The sequence below is a fragment of the Lates calcarifer genome, linkage group LG16_LG22 (assembly GCF_001640805.2).
Source record: "Lates calcarifer isolate ASB-BC8 linkage group LG16_LG22, TLL_Latcal_v3, whole genome shotgun sequence".
In the NCBI taxonomy this organism is placed as follows: domain Eukaryota; kingdom Metazoa; phylum Chordata; class Actinopteri; family Centropomidae; genus Lates; species Lates calcarifer.
Genome location: NC_066848.1, coordinates 10011573 through 10031575, shown reverse-complemented (window position 1 = coordinate 10031575; position 20003 = coordinate 10011573). Strand labels below are relative to the sequence as shown.

The window sequence follows — 20003 nt, the reverse complement described above, 5'->3', positions numbered from 1 at the left end:
GTTTCCTCATTAGCGCAGCCTCAAATGGAGAAGGATAAACAGAGCAGTGAGCTAAGCTGCTTTAGTTTTTGGGTGCAGTGTCTGCCTGCCTGCATGCTTGTAGGGCACAGTGACACAGACAAAAATGAATGAATGATTGTAAGATTATGTGTCAAACAGGTGTTAAACATGACTGAGAATCAAGGAACCAAACACATAAGAAACAGATATATCATAGAGATGCACCACACTATTTAACAGTTTGTGTAGAACTATTGGCCTATAGAAGTGTTCTCAGCTGACCTGCAAAGCTACACAAAGTTGTGACTCAGGAGTGAAATAACATGAGTCATATGGTTAATATGAAGCTGTAATGGTTTGTTTACATTCACATTCCGTGTAAAGACTGGGATAAAGAAAAAAATAAATGTACATTTTTATGTTCAAAAACACCACATCTTTGAGTGGTGCAAATGCATTTCACATGCTATCTGAAACAAAATGTTATTTTACTTCAAATGTTTAATAAATCAATATTGTCACTCCCTCCAACCTGTAGTTCAGGTGGCAGACCTCACACATTCAAAGCTTTCATATATGGAGATTTGTTTTGCCTCCTTGGATAATATGTAGCAGCAGAGTCAAAGTCTGGATAAAAAGATACATTAGGGTCAAATAGATGTGATAATGTTTCTGTTACAATTTTGTCTTTGCCCTAAGGCCCATATAAGTGATTTACTTATCACCTAGTGCCATTATATCTTTATCCAACTATCTCTAAAGTCAGAAATGTAGAGATACATAATCACCTGAGCTCAATTATTAGGATTTTAAAAATTTACTTTACAGATACATGGAATTATTAATAAAATTTACATTCAGGACAAAAACCCAGTCTATACTATAAACTTAGAGCACCAAGACTGACAAGTTGGAACAGGAGTAGGACAGTACAAACTGTATCAGTAAATATGCATGCAAATATACAACGGCCCTCCTATCAAGCAGTCAGAACCAACAATACACAAAGTTTACCTGCAGTAGTTTCAAGGTATAATGTATCAGCCTATGAACTTAAGATTACTATAGGTTAAACCTACTTGTTGCTCATGCACTGTAGTGATACAAAACCATCATTATTGTGCTGAGGAGTAGCCAAGGTAAGGGTAAAGCCCATATCATCCCTGCAAATTTCTTCCACCATTATTAGGCAACTTGAGTCCCTATGTGTATTTCTGCCCATATAAGTAATTTTATTTTGCATTCCAGTTCACTATGGACAGACTCACATTTTACAGTTTACTTCTACAGTAAACTGTATTGCAAATGATTACAAGGATTGTTTTGTCTCAGACCCTTGTGTTGTAATATTAAAACCAAAACATTTACTGGTTTTGTGATGTGGTCTGGACCAAAAACAATCACAAACGCCATTTTGAAAATATTTGGTATAATGCTCAGTCTTGGAACTAATAAGAAAGATAATGGATATTACACATCACATGTGGCACTGTTAAGTGAAACCAACAAGTGTAAATTAACACAGCGTAACCATGATGTATGAACAGAGCTTCCAGAGACACATAACAGTCATCACAACCGTTTCAATAGGGATTATTTTTTTGGTAGAAAGTTCCAGTTCCAGTAAAAAGTTCAGCAAAGTGGTGGCAGAAATCACAAAGACAGACAGACCCTAACCCTAACCCTAATCCTGGGGAAATTAAACCAAAACTATCTTCATGGCTAGCTATGCAGTATAATTAGGGTAAGAGAAATGTTGTTGATGTTGCAATTTGTGTAAACTGAGCCTTTAAACCAAGCTAATATAGATGTTGTTTTATGGACACAGGGGGCAGCACTGAGTCCTTGATGTCATTGCGCGTAGAACAAAAGAGGTTATTACGCTGTTGCTTAAAATGCAATGCTAGGCCTTGATGTACAAACTATGTTCACTAAAGGAGGAACTGTATTTATTTGTAAGTATTTGCAAGCAACATTTTAGGGGTTTGCGAGACAAATTCCTTCAAAAATGAATATTAATAAGTGAGTTTGGCAAGTATATGTAAAGTAAGTAAACCCCCAACAAAGGACAGCAATGCTTAACTCTCCTAACTGGGTTAAAATAGCTTTTAAACAAACATAGGTAAAATAGAAGCACCAGAACTCAGCTTAATTTATTTAATCTTATAACCAATGGGAGATGCAATATATTTTCTATCATGTCTTATCCTAGCCCCCTGGTGTAAAAACAGGTGTTATTCTCGGTGCTTTTCAACAGGTGCTGACAGTCCATCCACCTTGTTAAAACAATTTAAACTGGACTTTTTAAAATGATTATGTGTTTTCCTTCAACGCAAAGTTATGCCAAAGACAGGGTTTCCATACATGGTGTAGGAAACCTGAAACATGCACTCTCATCAGGCGACGGTCAGGAGCACCGAGATTTTATCTGCAACAAACACTGTGACCGCGTGCTTCCGCACAACAGCAGGTCAGCTGATTGAAGCGGCACGCGGAAACTGTAAAGTCAATTGCAAAGCGCCAGCAGATCTCCAAAGTAGCCTGGGATAAGAATACATCCACTAATATAACCATTTAATGTTGACAGCAGCGGATTTTCTGACGTGAGCAGGACTTTGGTTTTCAACGCAGATAGCTTATCTTCAAAAACACAGGCTGTCATCATCAGGAGAAAGTTATGGCACACAACGAGTCGTTGGTCGCATTGAATGGGACTCAGGTAAGTTTGTTTTGGAAAAGTGTTCGTGTCGGACTTTGCCCTCTCTCACATTTAGCTGGTGCTTAAATCAGTGGCTGTTGTGCTGGTACTGGACGTGTACGGGTTCTGTTTATTTCTTCGACAACACTGGTGTCATGTGACACGGTAGCTAACGTTACAGTCATGACTTTCAGTTTTGCTGTTCCTCCTACAACTTCACTGGAGAAAATAGTGGAGCAATATCATGTCATAACGTGTACTTAGTGGCAGGGCAAACGGTTGAAGTATTATGCAGTCTGTATAATGAGGGCTGCAAGGCATATAGAAAATGACTATCTCCATGCAAAATTAATAGCATGGCTCTGGATGTTGAAATGTTCTCACTTTAGGGTTAGCTGCTGCACTAAGGCATCCTATATAATTGAAAGTAAATTCAAATAATGTTGCTTAATCAACATTTTTTAAAGGTCGAGTGTCCTGAATAAATATTATTTTGCTGTACTCACATCAGGGCTACTGTCTATTAATGCTTCTTGTCTCACAGTTCTGTTTTTTTGTCATGTTTGTTATTATGAAAGATTTCCTACATTGGACATGACTGTAAGGACATTCCAGACTTCCTTGGGGACACATACGGCCACTTTGCAAGAAGGCTGGATCTGAGCTTCAATCAGCTCAGGTAGGTGACATACATGTAATCGTGTGGATGCATACTGCCTCTGCCTCTCTCTCTGTTACTGGGAGACATGCATCTTTACATCAGGTGCAATTGAAAGTGTGCCCCCAGGTCTATAGGTGGTCACAGTGTCATCAGAACATCAAAGAGCTGAATGAGTGTCAGAGCCAGGATTGTGTCACACTGGGGCAGGATAAAAGGCACGATCGATAAATGTGACATGCTAATTCAGGGGGCAAATAGAAGAAAAGATCCCTCTGTCAGGACATGAAGGAACACCTCATGGCAGCTGCTTCAGAGGGGGCTGCCATTTCAACAGCAGGCCTAGTATAGTTGATCTGGCAAGTAAAAGGAGGGAGATGATGGTTATAAGGTGCCTTTGTTTCTGAACCCTTTTCATGACTGTCAGACCATGAAGCCGTCTCAGTCAAGGCAATTTTTTTTTGGTGAAAACTGTCATCTTGAGGCAGTTGTCTGTGCTTGAGGTTGCGGAGTCCTCAATTTAACTGATTTACATCATGTCATCCTGAAAAATCCCTCATCTGCACACAGAGGTCTGACAAGCTGGAAAAATATGTTTGGGGTTAATTGAATGAATGAACCTGCTGGGGGAAGTGCCTATGAGCAAGGCACTGTGAATGTGTGTAACTGTGTGAGAAAAAACATTCATTGTCAGTAAATGTGTGACCTTCTGATGTAATATTTCCTGTACTCATGTGTGCACACAGTTTTGTTTAGTATCGGGTTCAGCTTTACATAATGTGCTGTGTGAAGTCCTGATCATTGTAAATGCGCTAGAGCAAATTATTACAAGCATTGTTGAGTTTGTTACAATTTAAAATTTTATGTTGTGTGGATAATTTGGTTAAATTTGACCATTTGTCTAGTAGTGTCACCTTGCTCACAATCTGCAATGAGGCTGTTAAGTAAATTTTCATCTTAAGTAATAGACATGATGGCCAAATAGTATGACAATATGACACAACATTAATGTTTTAAATCTTTATTCTTTACATAGGATGATTGCCATGAGATCATAGCTGCTCTCTGCTTGGTACAACATACTTGCATGGCATTATAGTAGATGTCTCTGTGTTACTGCTGAGGAAGAGGAGGCCTGTTATGTCTGGAAAACAGCTTTATGAAATCTGACTGGAACAACCCTTATGTGTGTTGGTTTCAGGGAGATCAAGGCTGGCATTATGTTTCTCGCCCTTGAACCTGTCACATTAAGGACTTGATGTTTAGAATCAAATATTTATGACTCAGATATTACTAATTCATTATTAATTTTCAGTTCGGCTAATCTCAGATGTCAGATATCATTACTAAACTTCAAAGGGTGGTATGGGCAGAGAAGCGGTGCAGAAGTAATGAGGTGGTACTCGAACCATTTGGGGCTCATATCAGCAGACTATTGATTGATGGTTTGCTAGTGGGCAGAGTAATTTGTTACATAGTGCTTCATCTTTGTCTCTTCTGTAGACGGTGTGTTTAAATGGTTCACGCTGAAAACAAACAAATGTCTTGAAGTAGTTTTCCTTTATCGTAAATGCTCCATACGTCCGTCTCCTGCTGACTTTTTAAACCTTGTGCATGTTGCGAAGATACAGATGTTCATGAAATGTGTTGAGCAAGTCTTCTTGGTAACATTACAACACACTCACACCCCAGACCTATATATCCACCATTGTCTCTTAAACTCCTGCTCTGTTGCGATTGGTTTCTGCCTGCCATGGGTGGGTGGAGCTGTGAAACTCAATAAGCACCTCAACATGTGATAATGTTATATGCTAACTAAAGCATAGCAACCCCCACCTGAGTGGTTTTGATCCCCATAAGAATGCAACTAATAGACAGAGGCCCCTGACTCCCAGCTTAATGGTGGAAAGCTTCTGCTGTAAAGAATTGTTTTTTCTGCCCCTGAACTCTCTGTGCTGCTGTACTTGTGTGCAGCTTTTGGAGTAGAGTTTGGTGATGAAGACAAAATCAATTTGACACAATATTTTGATTTAGAATACCAGTATTTTCAGTAAGGTGCTCGTGCTTGTAGAGTGTACACTTTGACATAATTATACAGTTTGAGAAAATATAAATACCAGCTGTGAATTGATTGATAAAGCAAGCAGAGGCATACTTTGTTTATTTTACTTATCTTTAACATATAAATAAGTAACATATAATAAGAAAATGCTGAGTCTTTGGATTAAAGTGTGATATTGACGTTTCTACCCTATGGCCAATAATTTCCATGGTAATTTCAGTCTGTGCTGTTTTCAAGCATCTCTTCCCTTGTTTTTTTGTTTGTTTTTTTTAACGTGTGCATATTTTAAAGCTTTCCTGCAAATCCTTAAACAGTTATATGTAAATCAGTATAAGCATTTTTAAAAACTAGAATGCTGGTATATTCCATATTTAAGCAGCCATGGCTTATTATGGTTAAAATAAATGTAAAGGCACACTTTTACCCTTGATGTAAGGAAATGACTCATCCCCATATCAAGTAAATATGAGAATTTTGGTAAGTTTATGCAGTAGTTTACTGGCAGCGTGCTGTATTTTTCAACAAGTACTGGCCAAAACCTATAAACTGAATAATTTATAATGTTCCCCTGCTGAACTGTAATTCAGCCTGTAAGATCAGGAAAAAAGACATTATTTGAGCAATTTTGCAATATTACCACATCCAACATCCAGGATTATATTTAGTCTTATATCTCAGTCTTATATTCATATATTTTCCAGATCCAGCACTGTGTAGACGTTTTGCTAGCCATCATTTCACATCACATGTCAGATAGTAGAGACATTTGTGTATTGACACCATGACCCCATTTCAGTGTCAGCTCAAGCAAGCCAGGTGTAAACAGATGCACATGTTAGTGAAACTCGGTGGACTGCCTTCAGCGTCATGCACTTCTTCATGCTGCTTGACTCAAATGGAGAAGGAGACATTGCCAGAGTTTGTTGTGGCTAATATGCTTATTCCTGTCAGCTCAATTGACAACACTCATCCAGCAACCTGACAATGAGTCACAATGAGAAGCAAGGTACTGGCATCACTTTTAACTGAGTCCTGTGTGTTTTTTTTGTGTGTGTTGTACATATGCCTGTGTTTGTGTGTATGCTTGTGCACATTGTTTGCCTGTGTGCAGTGTTTGTGCATCTGTCTCTGTGAGCATAACTGTGAGTGGCTGGGCAGGTAATGGCAGGATGAAAATTATGGTAGTGGGCTGTCACACCCACACCTCTCCCTCTGTGTGCTACTGTGTCAGCCTGTCTCATCAATGTGTTGTGACGTGTGGCTCACTAGTGAGATTTCTGTCTCAGGACGGGCCTGGATAGCATTGTGTTGTCCACTTTGTTCCAGGTCAGGTGTATACACAATGCTGCGAGTGGGCATGTGCTGTGTTGACATGACTCTCTTCTGTGACTGGGGTGCACTTTGGGTGCACTGCATCTGTTACATGCAGTGCTATCACCCCAGACACATGGGGTTTTAGGAGGATACATGTCTATGAGTCACAGGAAGAATTCCTGACATTGTTAGAACAGTGATACCTTTCCTCTGAGATCTGACATGGCAGCTCGATAAACAGATCATGTCTGTGCAGTGCTGACGTTTATAAAACCTTAAACCTAACCTGAAAGTTAAGCCTGCTCTATTTTACTTAGATCTGTTTTCACTAGTTAGATGTGCCCCTCACATGCCCTCTCGACACATGATACTGTATACTACAGATTTAATGTAAAAATGCACAAAAAATATATTAGAACAACAATGAAATGTTTGTTACAGTTGATCATAATGTTGGTTGTTCTAGTTGATTGGTATTTTGACAGACCACATCATGTTTTACACAAATAGATCTTCGCCAGATCTATTTTTAAGTGTGGTACTTAAAATGGACACAGCCACAATACAATAGCTTTAGAATAATTCCCATCATTAGCATATTCATTCTTTGCTGTGATTATGTCAGAGTGGTTGTTGATTCAACTGATCATTTTGGTTGTTGTAGTTTATTTATATTTAATATATTTATATTTAATTACATTATGATAAATGTATAAAAGGTCATAGGGGTCTAAACTGATCTTGTGCAAATTGAAGCTGGTCAAAAGGTGATCTGTCTGTGTTATTTGTACAAGACAGGCATATGCACACCTAGAATGAGAAGGAATTTGGTGGTGAACTGGATTTGTTATTTGACAAGAAATAGTTTTTGAACAATAGTCTAAGTCTGTATGGGACTGAGTAGTTCTTGTTGATGTCACATACTTTAAGTTAACAATCCAGATGGGTATTTTCTGAAATTTTACCACAGCCACTTCAAGCAACCATTGATTGCATTCAGAGGAAAGTCACAGGTTAACAGAGAATCTGTTACACTGGTACTTGACTCCTGCCTTCCTCCACTGTCTGCTGACAGACCTGACAAACATAACACATCTTGTTATCAGCATGAATAATGCTTTTAATGGCAAGCCTGCGCATCATCCTGCAATGTTGTCTTTTCACCCAGTGCCAAACTGGAGTGGTTCCACTTTTGCAGTTCAAGTTAGAAGTGATGTGTTTAAATACATTTTATTACCGCAGGCATGGTCAGGTTTTGGTAACGTTTGTACAAAATTGGGGCCTTTAAATTTCAGACCTTCAATTCAGTTGTTAACTGGGGTCATATCCAGTACTACTCACTACATGATCTGAAGACCAATGAAACACTGACACTGCTCTTTGATATACTTGGACTGTCAGAATTTTAAATATCAGATGAATTCCGTACATGAGACTTAAGTTGAAATTCAGCCCGCTGTTAAGAAAGAGATGTCCATATTGAACCTTAGCATTGCAGATGAACCTCAGCTACCTGTGTGTGTGTGTGTGTGTGTGTGTGTATGTACAGTACGTCTGTGTCTGTGTCTGCGTGTATCTGAGGGGGTATGTGCTCACCCGGGCTATGTTGGTGATGGCAGGCGTTTTGCATTTTAATGACAAATCAAGTATGCTAACTCGCGTTTTAAAACGAAAGTGCTCTAAATGTCGCCTGGCTGTCAAAATGAGATGTAAGTAGTCTGATGAAAAGAGAACAAAGAAGACAAAGTAGGGAGGCCTGGTACACTGAGAAATGAAATAAAACCTTGTATGGCTTGTCAGCTGTGTCGTTTTATATTCATATCTAAAGAACATTATAGTATTACTCCGCCGCTCATGCCTCACTCATCTGTCTCTTTTAATTCGTCACAGGCACGGCTCTGTCTTTCAAGTCGCTGTATGTCAACACGGGAAGGGGCCTTCTAATTGACAAATGAGTGTCACAGACATGAAGTGCTCCTTTTTTATCCAGGATAGGTAGACTTTGGTTGTTTGATGGTGAGGGGAGGAGGGAGGGAGGTGGGCTCTGTTATTGGCAGAAGCCCAGTAAGAGGCATTAGACTGGTCCTAGAATGAGAAGTGACAACAGGAAGAGAGCCTGTCATTGTCTTGCCTAAGTGTTCAATCTGCAGAGATGCCGGTATGCAGATAAAGTGTCAGTTAGGAGGAGAGGATATGAAACATTGGCAGTATGAAGTCCTCAAATCACTTAACTGGTTGCATAGTGTGTGTGTATGTGTGTGTGTGTGTGCGTGCATGCGTGTGTGTGTCTGTGTGTCTGGTAATAGTGGTGGCGTACTCTGCTCTGCTGAGGAAATATATTCCATATCCGATCTATCAGGCCTGTTTAGGCCGATATACTCAGATAACCTGATCTGTGTCTCATAAATTAAGGGGGATGCAGAGCTCTCCCAGCCCTAAGAGATTTAAACCAGAGGGATGAGAGGGACAGGGTCTGGCAGGAAATAACTTATTCATATCAAGAACGTTGATATTTTGTACCATTCTGTGGTATTGCGAAAAAACATAACCTTTTTAATTTTCACTGGGATGTTTTTTTAAAATGATGTACTACTCCTGGCAAAGTGATGAAATGACATAGAGCGGAGGATGTTATGCGTAATGGATGACTTGTCTTGTTCCTCCATCTCTCCAATTTGAGGTTATATCAGAATTTTCTTTTATGTGAGGACGACAAACGCTTTTCTCACTGTTGAGGACAGTTAAAACAGTGCAGGCAGAGGGCTTGAGTCGCTGAGTCCTATAGTGTAGTAAAGAATAATTTGTTCTGTTTATCCAAATCATATGTATGGTATACGATGGCTCTTGTCATTTAGATGGGGTTATATTTTTGACAATTTGAACAGTCTCAGTTGTATTGTCTGTAGATAGATCTTCAAAAGGTTTGATGATAGGCATCTGACACAAAACCTCTTGCTGCATTAAGTTAATTAAGACAACCATCTTCACATGAAACTAAAACCCAGCCAAAATCTGTTTTTATCTATTTTCTTTTCTTTTGGCAAGATGACTAACTTGTATGTGATTATATGATTGAAAGCTCTCCCACAAATTGCAACCAAACCACAATAATGTGGCCTTCATTACGTCTCCAGTCTGTAGATGGTCCATTGTTTTGTTTCTGTGTTTTCTGCTTCCAGCTGTCTATGTTCACTTAAGCTAAGTTTGCTTTAATATAAATTTCCCTGAAGGTCAGATGATCTTTTCAGATGAACTGCATATTTTATCCTCAAAACCTCATCAGTAGATCTCATCAACTCTAGTACATGTGCTCTAAGGGTGAGTATTTGTTAAAATCTGTGGTTTGATTTGTTTCTATACATCTGGCATCATGTTTAACTCTATCTGCATTTGAACTATGAATAAAAAACAAATTTTGAACACACGTATAACCATATGTATATACTAGAAAAGTATGTTCTGATTCACAGCAGAAAATGCCTACATTGACATGAAACTCATTTAGATGTAATTTTCTGAAGAAGCACACAGATTCAGCCGCTAATTTAAAAAGGACCAGAGATTATCATCTGATATTATCAGTGCAGGTCCTGACCCTCTGATTCAGTGGGGTCGATTTATGCTTGATCCCTCATATCCTCAACACCTGTCTTTCTGCAAAGGGTAATACATCACACCACATCCAGCAATATATACTTTGGTGACAGTAAGAACATACTATAGATGTCTAAACAAATAGTTTTTCAGGGCTGCTGTAGTTTCCCTCATGTTTATGACATGTGAAAATATCTTCTCACTTCTTCTGTCAGCCATGTTTAAGGAAGTTGTGAGTATTACTGTGGCAGCAAACTATCCAGTGACACTGTGCAACAGTCCTTGATGTTGCCCACAACATTGCAGAAGTATATACGTATCCAACATTGAGTTATATGTCAGTTCTCTCAAGAGACAGCTGTCAAGAGTGGCAAGCAACAAAGAATAAAGATAAACATGGTAGATGCTTGTCTGTATTTGCAGATATTTATTTAGCTGACCAAATTCACTGGAAAAGCAGTGAAGCAATATAAGTCTATTTATGAATTTTGGTTTAGATAATGATAGCCTGAAAATTTGATTGTGCAACATGCTTAAGCTGCTTCTCTGTTTTTTCGAAATGAGTCTTGTCCTGGCTTGTATGAATTTGTGGTGTCTTATAAGCCCATGCAGACCAGGGCATAGAGCATGACACAATAATAGAAATTGAATTCAGTCATTCTGTCAAGGACTGTAAACAAATTCAGGACTGAAACCAACAATGTGTAAATCTGTCTGTTCCTTCCAACTTGCCTACCCTGTCTGTATAAAAGTATGCTGAGAATATGTAGATTTGTCTTTGAATAAGGCTCCTGAATTTCCTGAAACATCTGGGCACTCTAGTTTTAAGCAAACAATCGTAAAACAGAAGTAAATAGTGCATTTGTTGGGGACTGTGGATTAATAATATTTGGGGCTGAAGTAAGTATTTACAGCAGCAGAACAATGTAGGTGGAATGCCTCTGTTAATCATAATGAACATGTCACCCACTGCAACAGTGTGGCTTACTGTTTTAACAGGAGGGGAGGTGTATAGCAGAGATGAATAACCTATATCAAGCTTCAGCTGCAGAGGCAATACTTGTTAGTAGGATCAATATATTGCTGGTTTTGGTTCCTTTGGTTGGTTTTGATGGTAACAAACACATAGAATATTGTCAACCTTATCCTCCAAAGACAACCGAGCAGCTAGTCTATCAGTACCTTTAGCCTGAGTATAACATATACAGTATAAATCTATATCTCTTTGTTAAAACACAACAAAATCCCACTGAACCATCTGTTAATCGCTGTCATTAGGTGCCATCAGCCATTGAGAGCATCCCACACTCTCGTCTCTTCTTCAGTCTGAGGCCATCTCGTGGTTTAGGATTCTGAATGGAATGGAACATCTTTATGTTCCTATTGTTCACATTATATATACTGGGCAGTGATGCCATTCCTTTTATGACTGCGTCACATTTTTTATTGTATATCCCAAGATGGATGGCGTGCCACTGACATGGAGATTTACAGGCCTTCAGCTTGCAGTGGCAGAGCTTTAGAAGGGCCTGCTGACATCTAGCCAACACTTTGGAGGAGGAGAATAAAAGCTGACATTTTATTGGCTTTAAGAGAGAGGGAGAGAGTGAGAGGAGTTGGGGGGGACAGAGAGGAACTGAGAGAGGAAAGAAAGGAAAAGAGATTCTGTTTCTCTACTTTATATTTTTCAGCACTGCCAGCTGTCATGGGGACCTTGCTAAAAAGAGGGGATTTATTGGGTATTATTTAGAAACTTGTCAGTGGTAATGACTACAGCTATGATTTCAATTATCACCCACTAAATATAGCTTAATTCACTGCCTTGCTGGCCATAATGAGCCGCCCTGACATCATTTTTCAAAAATTCGATACCATGCTATTTTAATATTTTATGTTGACCACCGATTTAATTTTCCTCCCTGGTGCTTGGCATGTGGCAAGGTCCCACTCCCTCATGCGCAGTTGGATAGTCAGAGCTATTGAGTTCAAAGCTGTCCCAGGGATATATTTTTTCCATTGACAGAAATCCAATTAGTTTTAGTACACAGTCTGGCTGAATAAAGAGGGTCTTAAAATCTACAATATGTTTCCTTAGCGTTTTAGCAGAGTGCAAAGCCAGTGATGGATCTTTATGATTTGACCTGATGGGGCCCAAGTGGACATACTCCCTTTTCTATTTTGGCAAGTGAAAAACAAACTGTCCATATGTCTTACTCATTTTGATAGGCATAGCAGAGTCTTTTGATATTGCGTAAACATCTACTGTACAGTGCATGCACTGGCTAAGATCTTGACTCTCGTACATATTTAAACACTTGTGAAATAGTTTACAACTACTACACAAATTCTGCTGAAACACTATGTAAATATGAGAGAGTCTGATGTATAATTCATTAGTGACATGTTTAGTAAGTAGACGATTTGGGGAGAGTTAATGTGTACTCAAGTTTTGACATGAGGGTGTGTATTTTTAAGCGAGCATTAAAAGGCAGATGATTAGGACTGGCACTCGGCTGTCAATAACAAGCTTGGTGCTTGAAGTTGATGATGGGGGTGAATTTCAATATTGTAAACCTGCTTCCTTGTCTTCAATCCTCTGCTGCACTGGTTTTAAAGTACATAATACAAAGTCATTCAAGATCCCTGCCGATGATTAGGACCTTTCTGTATGAGTGTTTTCTCTCCAAAAAAAAAAAAGAAAAAGAAAAAAAAAGGGAAGAGGGCGCAAACTTATGTTTGAAACAGAGCCTGTGTCTCTTTTAGCCCATAACTCAAGCTCTGTTTATGTTCACCCCATCACACTTGCCCATCTCCCAGATTGATGAAGTAAGCAACTGGAAGGCATGGAACATATTAGGACAGAGCATGGAGAGGGGCAGCCATACTTCTACTTCCCTTGGCTGAGTCCCAAATGGAAAAAAGGGGGGAAAAAACTGTTTGGAGCCTGTTTTGGAAGAGGAACAAAGGAGCTTCCTTTGGTATGGTCTAGGCAGTTTTGGTCGCTCCATGGCTTTCAATCTCCCACAGTCTTTCCTAGAGGGCCCAGGGGTGAAAAGTGAAGACAGATACATGGGTGTATTCATGCCAAGATTTTAGAGGATGATTGCAGTTTTGCCATGTTTTGAATTTTAGGGGATGATTTTTTAAGAGAGCTGCATGATAAATGTTGTCAGTAGATGAATAAATCCTATGACCATAAAATGCAGTTGGAAGCTGTTATTAGAGGTAGCTGCTCTTGAAGGCCTCGTGATTGCTATAAGAATTTGCTGTTGCATTCTGGTGAAGACGAGGGTGTAATATAATCATCTTTTAACCTCAGTGATTTGAGTCAGGTTTAATCACAGTTTGCCACTCTTGAAGTGATAAATACAGTACATGCAGGTCACCTTATTTGCTTGCTCTGCAACTTCAGGCCCCTGACAGCCGTCGTCAGTGTATCTCCTATTCTTTTCTCTTTTTTTTCTGCACTCCTGTAGAATACTTAAACCATCTCTGGCCCTGGACAGCTGTGCCACATTCTCAGCACAGCTGTAACTCATTTCCTGTTTCCATTTCGGATAAACTTACTCACATCTTTCACAGCTTTCACTTATAAAAACCACCGACTGTCCTTCCAAGCCACCATCCCAAGAACTCGATATCGGTCAAACAGGAAGATTTGTGGGAGATAACGGCCCCTGTGCTCTCACCCGGCTGCGCTCTTGTTCTCCTCTTTCCTTTATTATTTTAACTTGTTTATAGTCTGTATTTACTTGTTCCATTTGTGAAGCATGAAGAATAAGTTTAGAAAACTGTACTTGGGAATGTGCTCAAAAATCAAGGGCAAGCTGGTTTTTTTTTTTTTTTTTTTTTGAGGCTACATCTGACATCCATCAGCATGGAAATATGTTTTAATGGTCAGGCAGGCTGCAAGACATCAGTAAGCTGTTGCCTCACTTTTCCACCCAGGGACATATTGAGATAAGAAACAGTGACGGCATGTTTCATGTTCATGCTGCTGACACGTCTGTGCTGGAAAACTACAAGGAACAACCCTTCCATTTTGGGGCCAGCAGTCTGTGTAGTACAGTATTCTTATTCTCTGTTTTCCCTTATAAAACACTGTCTATCCATTAGGATAAATGCATTGACTCCCATCATAGTGGTTCCACTGTGAGCTGCTGACTGCACCATTAGCTGACAGTATGATTATGTGAACAACAGACCAAACAGTCTTCTGATCTTCTCTGTCTGTCCAGACGTTTGGTGATGTTTAAGAGTTTCTCCCCAGTGGTGATGGTGAGATAGCTTTTGTACCGGGGGCACTGTAGAGTTTCTTTATTTTCTCCCTCTGTCTGGATCTCAGGCCCCTGGGTCCTCCAAAGCTCAGAACATGTCTGTACTCAGATGTTTCAAAACACCAAACAGCAGAGGAAGAGGAGGAGAAGGAGGAGGCAGTGGAGGAGGAGGAGGAGGAGGAAGAAGAAGAAGGGATAAAGGAGAGACGAAGGGAAATGGGAGGAGGGTAAGGAATCCTCATAGGGACGAAGTGTACATGTACACGCAGACCAGGCAGAGAGGCCCAACAGGGTCTGTAGACTTGTGATCTGAGGGCCGTTTGTGTGTCAGTCAGATCAAAGTCTTTTGAAGAGAAGGAGAAATCCCTTTACCTTCTCTGACTATGGCAACCCTTATTGGCAGCTAGGTAAAAGGAGGGGGATGATAACAGAGGGCTACAGCGAAACGCTTCAACTTGTGATGGTTTTCATTGTTTTTGTTACACTTCAGATAAAACATACATTGGTTCTAAGACATTTTTATTAATACAGCTTTAGGCTTATCTTGGATTGTATTACATATATACATGTTGCACCTTATTGTTAATGAATATTACCACATTCATTTTAAGGCATTTGGATGCATAAATATGCTAACTGTAAACAAACAAAACCATCGCCAAGGAGTTGATGCTGCATTTCATACAGGACTGCTGTGTTGCTTTGTGGCACAAAGGGATTTTTCTATGCTTTGCTTTGCTAATATTGTTACAAAGACAATTAAAGCTGCGAGCAGCGTTGAACGGGCCCTCGCACCCGGCGCCCGTCGGGGGAGCGGCGACCGCGGGACCCCGGCAACCGCGGGGTCAACGCAGGTCGCAGGGCACACGCTGGCGTAACAGTTCACACTTCCGAGATGTAAAAATTTTAAATAAAAGCTTTTATGCTAATTATTTTCTGTGATAATATTTTTCAGAGCTCATCATCTGTGACAGCTCTTGGCTCTCCTGACTGTAACCTCTCTGTGGCAGCTTCTCACAGACTCAATCAACTCCTCTTCCCCTCCCCCCTCAAACACAAACACAAACACAAACACACACACACACACACAGATACCCCCTCCCAAAAGGAGATAAAACTCAGTTTTAACTTGAGTTTACAAGCTTTGAGCTTTGAGCAAAAGCATTTTTTTGCAAGTTCTGTTATTGGGTGCATATATAAATCATTTATGCTTAAACAAGGGTTATAATGAAGTTATTTGAACAGTGAATATCTCATCTGCCTAAAGTCAGGGCGAAGCCACTAACCAGCTGTAGGGATGGGTATCATTAGGATTTTATCTTTATCCATACAGACCCCTATCAGTCCAGCTCAGACTGTTACTGGTTTAAGAGAGTGAAGTTTATAGCAATTTGCAAAATTTGGAGATTAGTGACAAACTAACCAGTTAGACTACATACAGACAAGCTTTCATTTTAGCTGTTAGTAACAGTTTGCCATGAGCTTAACCAGCGTGCTGTGCTTCGTGTTAAACATGTCATGAGACTGTGGACAACGTTTGAGCCAGCTTTGACATCTGCAGATATGAGTTTCTGAAGAGGGGCCTGCTGAGGTTAGATGTGCTGAATAATATCCATTTTCATATCAGAAAAAACACTGCATTAAACATTGTCTTAGCTCACTGAGCTGAGGTCAACAGGTAATATAACCAACCTGTGAGGTGGCTCACCCCCGTAAGATAAACACATAAATGATCCCTGATAGAACCGATAATTAAAGGCACATCAGTAACAGGGAATGCTATTAAAACTAAACTATAAACTGGTGACATTAACTGCAAAAGAAGATTTTTATTGATACATTTCAGGTAGAATTTAGTTTTCAATAAGGAAAATGCTGTAAGAAACCTGAATTTGTTGCAACAAATTTAAAATAAAAGCTTTTATGCTAATTATTTTCTGTGATAATATTTTTCAGAGCTCATCATCTGTGACAGCTCTTGGCTCTCCTGACTGTAACCTCCCTGTGGCAGCTTCTCACAGACTCAATCAACTCCTCTTCCCCTCCCCCCTCAAACACACACACACAGACACACACACACAGAGACCCCCTTCCAAAAACCCATCAAAGAGTAATACAATGGCTCCATCTGTAGGATAAAGTAGAGAGTCGCAACAGGAAGTTACCCCAAAATCTGAGGTTTCAAACAGGAAGTTGGGTTTCCGAACTTTGACGGGCCAGAACCGGCACACGCTTCGACCCAAACTCACAATTTTCGGAGGACTTCTTCCAAAAATTGTCAAGGAGGGGCTGACAACATTTGAAGTGAATCTGGTCACCCGTCTAGAAACTGGACATCACACTATAAAATATGTCATTTCCTGCTATAAATAGGTGGCGCTACAACAATTGTATGAATATTGACATATGGATGTGTGCAGATAGGTACCATTAACAATCCTGTAAAGTTTGATGCAGTTTGGACAAAGTATGGCCGAAATATAGCAAAAATAAAGCAACTTCCTGTTTCGTGGCGAGTAATCGAACTTTGAGGGGCCATAACTTCCACGCCCTTCAACAAAAACTCAAAATCTGCCGCAATTTAACATCGTCTATGTCTTAAGAACATACTATTAAGTTTTGAAGTCAATGGGATAATGCGTCTAGGACTAGTTCGCGTTCAAGCGACCCCTGGAAATGGCCAAAAACACACAATTTTTTCACCTTCCGGTCAAAATAAAAATACTTTCTGTTGGGTTTAGAATATGGCTCCAAGAGACTTTTTGGTGCGTCATGGGATGTTACATATGTGTGCAGATTTTCAGATTTTTAGGCGCAACGGGCTTGAGGGGCTGTTCCGTTTAAAAATGTAGGTGGCGCTACCGAGGGCATTTTACCACGCCCATGCTCAAGACCCCTAAATTATTAAATTTTTCGCCGTGCCTGACGCGTCTGCAAATTTTGGTAAGTTTTCACGCATGTTAAGGCCCTCAAAAAGCCGATCTAAGAGGCGGAAAAAGAAGAAAAAAAATAATAATAATAATAATAATAATAATAATAATAATAATAAACAGACCGAAAACAAGAGGGTCCTTGCAACTCGTTGCATGGCCCCGTTGGGCCCACGCAACTCGTTGCTCGGGCCCTAAATATACAGGAACACTATTTCAAACTGACTTTTACCTGGAGTGTGTGTTTTCACACATCAGAACGTTGCTGTGATTTCTTCCTGCGAGAAGACATTCACAGTTTACAGTAAACAAGGTCCTCTCAAAGTGAGATCAGCTCAGGATATGAAGGTGTGACTAGAAATACAGGAGAAAAAAAAGCACATTTCTCTGAAGAACAGAAAACACAAATGACCCTGATTAAAGCTGTTGATATCTTTTTGTATTTTGGATAAATAAAAGCCCTAACTTAGTAGTGGTGTAGTGTTTTTATTATCATTTTTCTCAGGTGAGGTGACAATAGTTATACAGATCTGTTGTCTATGGCTGCATACATACAATTTTCTCCTCTGTATATTGTGACTTCATATTACAGAAAAAACAAGTCAGTTAATTAGTAGGTGACAGTGTTGATACATAACCACCTTTGGAGTCAGGTGGGTTTGTTAATGGCCCAGAGACAACTGCTGGCTTTATTTGCAATTAGATTATCCATCCTGTTTTCCTCTTACAGCCTGACCAGGAGCAGCACAGTTGCTATCTTTTACAGGCATTTATGGCTATTCTGGAATATATACTGTATCTTTATGACCTTTTGTTGTGATTTCAGATTGGTTTGAATGTGTGCTCTTATCAGCCAAACACCTCCCTGTCAATCATACTTGGCTGTATAACAGTTTAAGTCATTAAATCAAGCCAAATGGTTCTTCTAATTAACACTACATATTAATCTGTAGCAAGAAGTTTTACAAATGTGTAGTGGTCGCCATCTGGGGTTACAGCAAGGCAGGGGTGCAACTACAAATCATCAGAACCAAGTTGAACATACAGTAGGCCGTCATATACACACAGCTGTTCCTTTCATGGAGTGCCAGGCAGTCCGTCACTCATATTCACCCCCTCACGCTGGGAACGTGTAGTGAGTATATCCTTCCATGGGCCTGGCTGTTTAAATTAATTATTAGCTTTATAGCAAACCCCGAGGCCTTGCACAGGCAGCTAATCCCTGCAGAGGGCTAATCCGACCCCGCGTTACACAAAATCAATGCTGGTCTTTGGTGTTGGCATGCCATCAGGGCACGGGGACACATGTCAGACAGGCCTCCTGATTTTTTCATGAGGTGTGTTTTTTGAAGTAGTAGAGCCAGTGGAGGATGCTCGAGGTACCCAGAATTGAAAAGAATATCCGGAAGCGAGAAAAAGGTTGTATGACCAAATTTCTCATGGGGGGTTGGTGATGCAAGTGTGTTGGTTTTGTGAATTATTTTAACTGAAGATAGATGAGATCTTGGAGAGAACTCATGCTGTCAGAAAGTGTAAGTTGTATAAATTTATAGTGAAGGAGTCCATGTAGAAAGCTTAGAATTATAATTTTTGTGATCAAAGTAGTAATAATAACAGACCTAATAATAAGATCCTGTAACTGAGTCTTGCATATTTTTTAGAGCATAACACCACCACAAGATATCGTGTGTCTCATATTCCAGTGGTAACTCTCTGTTGATAATCATCTTCTGGATACTGGATAGGTAATGACTGTTATATTAGAACCATCAATGACCTTCTGGAAACCTCTGTGATGATGGATATGTGCGGTGGATGAGTGTCCTGCAGTCATCAAGGATTTGAAGGGATTTTGTCTGCAGTGACTGACTGCAGATCAAGTAGTCTGAGTTATGTCATGCTCGCTATTTTCACTGGTTTGGTGGCTGAGGATCAGTGCCAGCCGAGTCTCGCCTTAAATGCCGGGGTATGCTGTTTGCCTGATAATTTGATGAAAGGATGGGATTGGAACAGTCATTTTGAAAATGTCAATTTGTGTCTTTTTAGTAATAAATCTTTTTTTTTTATTATGACCCAAGATGAGAACATCCTATTTTGTCTTGGTAATGATACAGACAGTCTGTGTTTTGAGATCAGTTTAATATCTTGTCAGATTTGATACACTGTCAAAATTGAAACCACCATCCATTTTCTTTGTCAGGGTTTAATACCATTCAGAGAAAATATGAATATTTCTCATTCCTCAGTCTCATTTCATATTCTCAACTGTCTGTCAGTAATTGGAGGGGAGAGGGAGAGAGAGAGATGATCTGACCCAGTCCCCTACTTTTTTGCACCTCTCATTCTGCCTATTAGTTTTGGATTACCAGCTTTCTCTCTCTCTCTCTCTCACTGAGACTGGCAGCTGAAGATAATAGCTTTCATAATGTGTGGAGCTTCATTCCAAGCTCTTCTGTGTTTCTCTTTATGA

General features: G+C 39.8%; 1 protein-coding gene across 1 annotated transcript in view; it reads left to right on the top strand.

The window, feature by feature from the left end:
- Positions 1-2433: 2433 nt before the first annotated feature.
- lrmda (leucine rich melanocyte differentiation associated) overlaps positions 2434-20003 on the top strand; it is a 198123-nt gene continuing 180553 nt past the window's right edge. The window contains 2 exon segments of the mRNA XM_018696796.2: positions 2434-2719; positions 3277-3377. Coding sequence (XP_018552312.1) covers positions 2678-2719; positions 3277-3377 — 143 coding nt within the window. The 5' untranslated portion in view covers positions 2434-2677.